At 39.3% G+C, this 10,234-nt stretch overlaps 1 protein-coding gene across 3 annotated transcripts; it reads left to right on the forward strand.

Moving 5' to 3' along the window:
• The first annotated feature begins 206 nt into the window (after window positions 1-206).
• Window positions 207-9,638, forward strand: LOC145800461 (putative disease resistance RPP13-like protein 1). 3 transcript variants are annotated; one of them, XM_082890145.1, is made up of 3 exons: window positions 207-7,625; window positions 7,753-7,880; window positions 9,306-9,638. In XM_082890145.1, exon 1 carries the CDS (start codon window positions 470-472, stop codon window positions 2,708-2,710), a length of 2,241 nt encoding a protein of 746 aa, XP_082746271.1. In that variant the 5' UTR covers window positions 207-469; the 3' UTR covers window positions 2,711-7,625; window positions 7,753-7,880; window positions 9,306-9,638. The 3 variants fall into 3 exon arrangements, with proteins under 3 accessions (XP_082746271.1, XP_082746268.1, XP_082746276.1); XM_082890142.1 differs by having other exon boundaries at window positions 7,782-7,880; XM_082890150.1 differs by having other exon boundaries at window positions 207-2,289; window positions 7,782-7,880.
• The last annotated feature ends 596 nt before the right edge of the window (window positions 9,639-10,234 follow it).

Here is a 10,234-nt window from a genome sequence, read left to right on the forward strand (position 1 = left end):
AATATAAATTTTTTGACTCGTTAAAATTCATAAACAGACTCAAGCTTAAGAACTTAATTCGAACTTAATTCATTAAATTTTCATTAAGTTTGAGTTCAAACTTCAACTTGTTAAAATTTTAATAAATAAATCCAAACACTCTAAAATTCCTCTCCACAAATTTCCGATACTTAAATCATAATTTCTTTCAGTGTGCTTTCGCAGAGTGCCCACTCGGTTTTTTTCTCAGCACTTTCCTTTCCCTGTGCTTTTTTACATTATGGACTTCTCTCTCTCTCTCTCTCCATACATGCCTGGTCTGATGCATTATTGCATTCTCTTTTCCCATTTCTTTTGTTCTGGTTGTGTGGAGTCTCTCAATTGAATCCATAACTACAACCACCCTCCGATTTGGTTAAACTCTCAAATCAATTCAGTTCAGTTCAATCCATTTCTAGTGCTTCTTCATTCTCAAAAAATTCAGGAATCAATGGCTATCGGAGAGCTCTTAATCGCCACTTCAATCAAGTTCCTATTTGAGAAGTTCGCCACTTTAGCCTCCGGCGAGCTGTCCAACTTTGCACGCGGCTTCGGCGGAGAGCGCCGAATTCGTACTCTGTTGACGAAATGGACCACAACTTTGGAAGAAATTGAGGCAGTTCTCGTTGATGCTGATGAGAAGCAAGTGACCGAAAGAGGTATTAAGATTTGGCTTGAAGATCTTCAGGACTTGGCTTATGACGTCGATGACATACTCGACGAGTTCTCCACCGAAGCTTTGCGACCTAAGTCGATGATCACCACCAAGGTACGTGCACTAATTCCAACCAAGATTGTCAAATTAGATGAGATCACAACCCGATTCCAAGATCTTTTGGAACGTAGAACTGTGCTCGGCTTGCAAAAGGTGGGTAGTAGTAGTAATGCAGGGACATCTGCTAAAGCTTGGCAAAGACCACCCACCACATGTTTGATGAATGAACCTACTGTATATGGGAGGGATGAGGATAAAGAGAAGATAATTAAGTTGCTCTTACTAGGTGTTGAGGAGTCGAGCAATTGCAATATTGGGGTAGTTCCGATTGTGGGTATGGGTGGGGTTGGCAAGACCACCCTTGCTCAGATGGTATACAATGATGACATGGTCGGGAAGCTCTTTGAAATAAAAGCATGGGTTTATGTCTCTGAAGATTTTGATATTACGCGAGTGACGAAAGCAATTTTGGAGTCCGTCACTTCCCAGCCTTGCAATTTTGATACCTTGGGTCAAGTCCAAGTCCAACTAAAGCAGATTTTGGATGGGAAAAAGTTCTTGATTGTTTTAGATGATTTTTGGAACAAAAAACACAGTGATTGGAGCATTTTGAAAAGTCCTTTCAATGATGGAGCCCAAGGAAGTAAAGTCATGGTAACAACACGTAACACAGATGTTGCGTTGATGTTAGGAACTGTGAAATATCATCACTTGAAGCAATTATCAATGGATGATTGTTGGTCGGTGTTTGCACAAAATGCATTTGAGAACACAATTATGGAGGCAAGCCCGAATTTGGTTTCAATTGGTAGGAAAATAGTTGAGAAATGTGGAGGCTTGCCTTTGGCTGCTAGGACACTTGGTGGCCTTTTACGGTGTAAACTAAGAGACGATGAATGGGAAGATGTATTGAATAGTAAAATGTGGGAGTTATCAGACCAGGAAAGTGACATTCTTCCGGCTTTGAGGTTAAGCTACCATCACCTCCCTTCACATTTGAAGAAGTGTTTTGCATACTGTTCAATACTGCCCAAGAATTTCATATATGGTGAAAAGGCAATTGTTTTATTGTGGATGGCTGAAGGCTTCATTCAAGAACCAGCAGAAAAAGGAAAGAATCAAATGGAAGATCTCGGGCTCGAGTACTTTCGTGAATTGTTGTCCAGGTCATTTTTTCAACCATCAACTAGTGGTGAAAGCTCAGAATTTGTGATGCATGACCTCATCAATGATCTCGCTCAGTTTGTTGCAGGAAAAATTTGTTTTAGGTTGGAGGATAAGTTGAAAGTTAACGAGCAGTACAAAAATCTCCGTGAGGCTCGCCATTCATCTCACAGGCGTGACAAATATTGCGGCATCAAAAAGTTTGAGGCCTTTTATGATGCCAAGCATTTGCGCACCTTTTTACCATGTGGAGCATATTATGGAGAAGCTTATTTGACCAACAATGTTCTCCATGATTTGTTGCCAAAGCTTACACGTTTACGCGTGCTTAGTATGAGTGGATATAAAATAAGTGAACTGCCAAGATCAATCGGACATTCAAAACATTTGAGGTATCTTAATCTTTCTCATGCCCTGCTTTGCTCATTACCTGAATCACTGTGTACTCTATACAATCTACAAACACTCGTATTAAGATATTGCATACATATGAAGAAGTTGCCTTCAGACACAGGAAACCTAATTAATTTGCGTCATCTCATTGTTACTGGTGCAAATTCCTTACAAGAAATGCCACCAAAAATAGGTCAGTTAACGAGTCTCCAAACATTATCAAACTTCATTGTTAGCAGAGGAAATGGGTTTACGATAAGAGAGTTGGGGAACTTAATTCATCTTAGAGGGGCACTTTGCATTTCCGGGTTAGATAATGTGGTAGATGCTGTGGATGCAAAGGCTGCTAAGTTAAAGGAGAAGCAGGGCTTGGATGAGTTATTGATGGAATGGGGTAACACTAATTCAGAAGATTCATGAAATGAAAAGGTTGAATTAGAAGTGCTTGACATGCTACAACCAGACAAGAAGGTTAAAGTACTTTCCATCAGTGGTTACTATGGTCCAATATTTCCAACTTGGGTTGGAGATCCTCTGTTTTCTAATATGGTTCGCTTAGTGTTGCAAAATTTTGAAAAATGCACATGCTTACCACCTCTGGGGCTGTAGAAATATATGTATTGATGATTATTGATTGTCGTATATATTGATGTAAATTACAATTCCTATACAATCTATATATAGAAGAAAATGTGGTAGTAGGTGTAGTGGAGGTGATAGTGGGTTAGGTGAAGTGGAGTGTGTGGTGAAGTGGAGGTAGGTGAAGTGGAGTGTGTAGTGGAGTAGGTGAAGGTAAAGATGGGAAATTCTAACAGCCCCCCGCAAACTCAAGGAGGAGAGAAACTAACCAACTTGAGTTTGGAGAGAGTAACAAAACAAGAAAATACATAAAAATAAAAAAGGATAGGAGACACTGTATGGTCGTGTCAGACCGTTGGTGAAGACACTGTATGGGGTGTCATAACGTTGTAGAGGACACTGTATGGTGGTGTCAGACCGATGTAGAAGACAGTTTATGGGGTCATGTCGGACCGTTGTAGAAGACAGTTTATGGGGTCATGTCGGACCGTTGTAGAAGACAGTTTATGGGGTCATGTCGGACCGTTTGTAGAAGACAGTTTTGTGACAGTTTACGGAGTCTTGCTGGACCCTTGTAGAAACTAACCGGAATCAATGTCGGGACAGTTTACAGAGTCTTGTCGGACCCTTGTAGAAACTAACCGGAATCTATGTCGGGACAGTTTACAGAGTCTTGTCGGACCCATAAAGGAACTAACCGAAATTAATGTCGGGACAGTTTACAGAGTCTTGTCGGACCCTTAAAAAAATGCACCCTCAAAAGGTGTGCCCAATTTTTCAAAAGGCGTGCCATCAAAAGGCGTGCCCAATCCATAAAAAGGTGTGCCGGACATGATGATGGCGAGGCACGTGGGCGCCTTGGCTTGCGCGCCCGTTTGTCGTCTGTCGGTAAGAGGCGCGCGATGCGCGTGGCTGCCTCGGCTATAAGACAGAGGCTGAGGCTGAGGCAAAAAACACCTGTGAGAGATATTCTGAGAGAGATTTCTGAGAGAGATTCTGTATAACACTCTGTGGCCCAGAAAATGGCTTCGTCTTCGTCTTCCCGTGGACTGCTCACCCTCTTTCCCGACCTCAACGAGTCAACAAGAGAGAGAACTGGTGCGGTGGCACTGGAACCTCAACCAAGTGCCCCGGAGTTTGCTCCGTTGAACTTTCCGATGCGGTCGGTGGAGCAAAGAATGGCAGCGCAGTCGGATGTGGAGGCCAATCAGTATACTCTGAAGGCATGTGTGGAAAGCATGACGGCGGTCACAAATTTGTCGAACCGGTTGCAGAGTAGGACAAATGAGGTGCAGCATTTAAACTCCCAGCTGGCTCTGCTCCAACGCATGTATAAGGATGCGCGAGCAGAGATAAGTGTGCTGAAGGCAGAAAATAAGGAGCTGAAGCGGAAGGCCACCGTGATGTTCCGTTTTGGAGGTCCGCCATATGCTGCAGTGGAGGAGTATGGGGGAGTGAACGTGCTCGGTGGCGTGGAAAACACGGAGGCAGCACCGTCAAGGGCCGCGCAGGATGGAGGCAAGAAGAAGAGACCTGCAGCAGAGTAGAGAAGAAAAATCCCACTGTGGGTGTGGGTGTTTTGTTTTGGTTTGTGTTTTTTTTTTTTTTTTTTTTTTTTTGTTTTTTTTTTTTTTGTAAAATGGTGATCGGGGTGAGCCCCAACATGAATAAAATGAGTGTGGTGTGCAGTTCTGCTTCTTCTGTCTGTTTGTTTTTTTTTTTTTTTTTTTTTTTTGTTTTTTTTTTTTTTTAATCAATGTTTCAGTATTATACAAAAGATAAAAAAAAATAGAATAAAATAAAATAAAATAAAAATAGGGATAAAAAAAATATATATATATTATAATAAAAAAATATATATTAAAGAAAGTGAGGATGTGGGCGGTGGATGAAAACAGGTGAGAGGCATTGTGTGTAAATAAAATAAAAGAAAGGAAAAGAGGGGTGACAGCAATTGTTTTAAATAAAATAAAAGAAAGGAAAAGAGACTTTGGGTTGTGGTGTGTTGCTGGGTTGTCAAAAAAGTAGAAAACAAAATGCACATGGGTTGGAAAGTGAAAAAGAGAGAGAGAGAGAGCAGTCTGCCAGCTAGCTGCCCACATTTCAGGGCCCTCCACAGCAATTGCAAAAGGTGTGAGGATCAATAGAGACATGATAGACAAACATGCGTAGTAATTCATCCCACTTACAGCCTTCCCCTTCATTCCTCTCTTTCATAAATGGGCTCCTCACTACCATCATCAGCACTAGAAGAAAAAGCATCAGGCACATCTGTATGTTGCCTTCTGCCACTGGATGAATCTGAATCTGCACCTGGTGCAGATAAACTAGAAACTTTCATTGTGTCACAACCACTTTGATTATGTTCTGGCCCATGCATATCATTCCTCTCCTTCACTTCCTTGTCGAGCAGCTTTATGGTTGGCTGCACCAGCGGTATGAGAATCCTGTTGCAAATGCAAAAGCTGATCATGTGAAGAGCACTGGCGGCGAGTAGAGAACCAACGCCGGAAAGTCTAACGGCGGTGACAGCAAGGCAAGTAGCGCGGTGGCGCCGATCGGCAAGGTAAGGAAGAAGGCCAACAGGGTACGAAACAGATGAATGAAATGAGATGTTTTGGGAGGTGTGAATCAGGTCTGTTTGAGATTTGATTATGTAACAGGTTAGGGTCCGGCGGGCGGTGAAGGCAAGGTTGCCGCCCGCCGGAAGGTGAAGCTCACCAAGAGCTAACCTATAGCTCTGATACCATGTAGAAATATATGTATTGATGATTATTGATTGTCGTATATATTGATGTAAATTACAATTCCTATACAATCTATATATAGAAGAAAATGTGGTAGTAGGTGTAGTGGAGGTGATAGTGGGTTAGGTGAAGTGGAGTGTGTGGTGAAGTGGAGGTAGGTGAAGTGGAGTGTGTAGTGGAGTAGGTGAAGGTAAAGATGGGAAATTCTAACAGGGGCAATTACCCTCGCTTGCAAAACTTCAGATTAGAGGAATGAAAAGAGTGGAGAATGTTGGCCTTGAGTTCTATGGGTGGGGTTGCTCAAACCCTTTTCCAGCTCTAGAGACTTTATGCTTTTGGGATATGCCGGAATGGGAGGATTGGTCTCCTTTTGAAGTTGATGAGGAAATTCAAGCATTTGCTCGCCTCTCAGAGCTGTCCATTCGAAGTTGCCCCAAGCTTTTGGGTAAATTGCCCAACAGTCTTCCTTGCTTAAGAAAGCTTGAGATTCAGAAGTGTCCACGGTTGGTGGTTGAATGGCTTCCGAGCCCTACAATGCTCCACCAAAAGAGGAATACCCTCCACTTCAGTTCAGTCTCCTCCTTATCTCTCAGTGATGTTTCAATTTTGGACTCTATTCCTAATCGAGAGGTAGGCGATGAAGTATTAGCAACTGTAGCATATAAACATTTGAGCTCAGTGACTGATATGAGAATTGAAAATATTCAGAAACTCACACGCCTGCCTAAATGGTTCTTTCATGGGTTTACGGGACTTGAAGAATTGAGGATTCATAATTGTGAAAAACTCAAAACATTGTGGCAGAATGAGGTCAGACTACAGCACAAACCCCCTGCCCCTGCCTTGCGACATTTGGAGATTGAAAACTGCCCCCAACTTATTTCCTTGTTCGAAGAAGAAGTAGAAGGAAAAGATGGTCCACAGTTGCAGCGACAGCAGCAGGAGCAAGAGGGGCCGCCTTACTTAATGGGGCTTATGTATCTGGGAATTGATAATTGTAAAAAGCTGGAGAAGCTGCCAGAGGGACTGCATGCCCTGAAATGTCTTCAGAAAATGAAGGTTCAAAATTGTCCATCGCTCACATACTTATTGTTCAGAGGTGGGCTACCGGCTGCACTTGAAGAACTTGATATTGCTCATCTATCGAAGCTGGAGTCACTACTAGCAGAGGAGGGTATGAAAATTAGTTGTCCATCTCTTAAATCGATTCGAATTAATGCTTGTAAGAACCTCAAATCCTTGCCGGATGCCATGCATAGCAGCAACAATAATGAATTAAAAAATATCAGCCTAGTGGACATAAGAGGTTGTGAAGACATGGGGTTCCTTCCGGAAGGTTGGTTCCGGGTCGCCACATCGAATCTGAGAGACTTGCTTATCTACGACTGCAAAAAGCTCAAGGCCCTACCATACGACCTCAGTTCTCTTCAAGAGCTGAAAGTATGGAAATGCCCTGCAGGAATTGTGTCCAACTGGAGTTCTCTCACGAACCTCCGTTCACTTGTCATCGACACGATCATGATCAGTAAACCCCTATCAGAGTGGGGTTTGCACAGATTATCCTCTCTTAGAAAACTCCTTCTTAATGGTTTAAAAGATTACCGTTGGGAGTCCATTTCAGAAGATGGAATGTTATTGCCCACCTCTCTGACCGGCCTGTCCTGCAGTATTTTCCAAATCTAGAGAAGCTATCTTTCAAGGACTTTCAAGACCTCACCTCTCTTGAAATACTTTACATCTATGATTGCCGTAAGCTCACTTCTTTGCCAAAGGAAGGGCTGCCTCCCTCGCTTTTGCATCTCTTGATCCAGGATTGCCCTAAATTTGCATCGTTTCCGGAGCAAGGGCTGCCTCCCTCGCTTTTGGGATTGATGATCGAAGGATGCCCGATATTAAAACAACGGTGTCGAAAGGGGAAAGGCCAATATTGCTTCATTTCTCACATTCCTCGTGTCGACATAGATGATAAATTCATCTTTGACCCAAGCTGCTGCTAAAAAACAAGTCAGGTGCGTGCGTCAAATTATTAAAATATAAAACTTACTACTCTCCCTTCCTTTTCTTTTCTTTTTCTTTTTCTTTTTTTAATTTTTTTTTTTAATTTAATTTATATTTTGGGATGTTATCTCTCATCAGAGTTGCCCTCTTGTGGTTGTAAAATGTAGAAATTAAAAGAGAAACAGTGAAGGGCCACTTCTTCCCTCCATGACTGCGACCTCTGTCAACATTTTCGGGACATCATCTTGCAAATTCCACTGTAAAAGGTAATTGCAATCACACGCATAGTGATCGAAACCATACTGCTTTCCTTTTTGTTTTTCTTGTTTGATTAGCCCTCTGTTATGTATTTGAAAATATACTATCTGCAACCTGGTATGTGAAGAGTAAATCCTTCACATCAACTTACCTACCTACATGTAATTAGAGATTCCTAGAATTGTTGGCAAAATTTTCATGGTCACGGTAGACTTTTGACTTATAAATTTGAGTTTTTAAGTTTAAGCATCAGGTGGTGATTAATAATCCAATTCAATTCAGGTGTGGTTTGAGGTTCGGCTTTTTTTTAGTGTTGTTTTGGATTTTTAGTTTTTTTATGAGGTGAAAAAAATTACTAATATATTGGAAAACAATAAGTCTAGAAAGTCATTCTAATTTACTCATAAATTTACCAACTCCCCAATTATGTTAAGGCTAAGTTTTTGTATATATATTTTTTTCCTTTTAAATAAAAAAAGCCTCCATGGTGGGCTGCCATGTGTGCAGTTGTTAAATTTTCAGGTAAATTGGGGAGGCTTCTTAGTTTTATTGATTTGAAAATGAATTTTTTAGTTGTATGGAAAAACATAAATTCCTTGTGCATGACTCACTTTTTTAGTGACTTTTTTGTATTTGTTGATTTTTTATTTTTTTAGCGGTTTTTTAGTTTTTAGGCTAAAATCACAACTTGCCAAACAAGAAAGTATCATTTTGACTTTTTAGTTACATCTTTGTTTTTAGTAGTTTTTTTGCTTTTTTAACCAGAAAACCAAACTTCCCAATCAACTCATAAGTGATGATCAATTAAGAAAAGTTCTATAATACACACCTATTTTTGGGTTGTGTATCATGTGTCAGTTATAACTTTTGTAGTCTTTGGTTTTGATTCATTGTGTTGTTAGTTATGACATGGCTATCACTTTTTAACGTATTGGTTATGATTTGGTTATGACTTCTTTATTTTGGTTATGATCAAAGAGTTCTTTAGTTATGCTTCAAGCAATAATTTGGTTGACTCATTGTAATATTGATTATGACCTACGTGATTTTTATTTTAGTTATGACAAGAAAGATCTTTGGTTGTCTTTAAGAAATGTTTGATTATGACTCATTGTATCTTTTTAGTTATGATTGAAAGTGATTTAATTATAACATTTGTGGTATCAACACCACAAAGTGTCATAACTAGCATATGGTATACACCATAAAAAGGGGTGTGTATTGTAGCATGACTGGAAAAAATATGTAGTAGTTATTATCTGACAGTTATATATCTATACTATATATAAAGCAAATGTTGGATTTGGAGTCGTGAAATCTTACTTTTCTTTATGCCAAATCTTAAGAATTTTTTTATTCTTAAATTACACTTCCTTCGGTAGCTATCCCTTCTTCTTTTAATTGTATTTAATTACACTGGATTGTAATTGCAGATTTGAGGCACATATATAGGGAGATTTGTGAGAGTGGAGGTGAATGACATCGGTTTATTGGTGGAGATTGGCAGCGATGTAGTGGAGATCTAGAGATGTGGTGCAGATCCAGACAAATAGAAGTAGAGATTGAGAGGGAACATAGCTATTCAAACATACTCATTGTTGATTTTGGTGAAGAAGATGACAAGACAAAAGGTTTCATAAATTGGACATGTGATTTCAGACTTCGAATTTACATCAATGCAAAATTACATGTTGAATATGCGAATTTATTATCAATGTTGTCATTGTAATTGTAATGGTTGAACCATTGGCTGAGGTATTCATCCATCTTTGCTATCAATAAAATTTTTTTATTAAGCCAAAATAAAAAAATAAAAAAATAATCCACACGAAAAATATTTTGCAATAATTTGTCTAATAATTTAACAAATAGATTTTAAAAAAGCACTCATTGATGGCCTTGTTTGGAAAATTGAGTTTACCTTAAAATAGCTAATAAAACAAAATATGTTAAAATAATTAATGAGACAAAATATTATATTAATCATTTTATTTATTTTTTCACAATCATCAAATCAACTTGTAACAAACAAAAAAAAAAGTCAACTATCATCCCAAACATAATTTTTTTTTATTCAAGCTAAAATAGTCACACAAAAAAAAAAAAAAAAAAAATTCAAAACATGAACTAAAATAGTCTATTCCCAGAGCGAAATGTCGAGAGTCTAAAATTTGGTTACTTGGTAGCCATCATACCTTCATTTATTCCCTCATTATTTCCATGTGTTTTATAACTAGCTACCATTGAGATCCAATTCTTGCTTCCTGTTACCGAAAAAATGTGAAATTTCGTAACTTAAGCACTTTTTCATTGAACTTTCACGACATCCTTCTATGTTTTAGTCAAAAGTATATATATATTT

The sequence above is a fragment of the Camellia sinensis genome, chromosome 1 (genome assembly GCF_055761805.1).
Source record: "Camellia sinensis isolate YWXY chromosome 1, ASM5576180v1, whole genome shotgun sequence".
Lineage (NCBI taxonomy): Eukaryota > Viridiplantae > Streptophyta > Magnoliopsida > Ericales > Theaceae > Camellia > Camellia sinensis.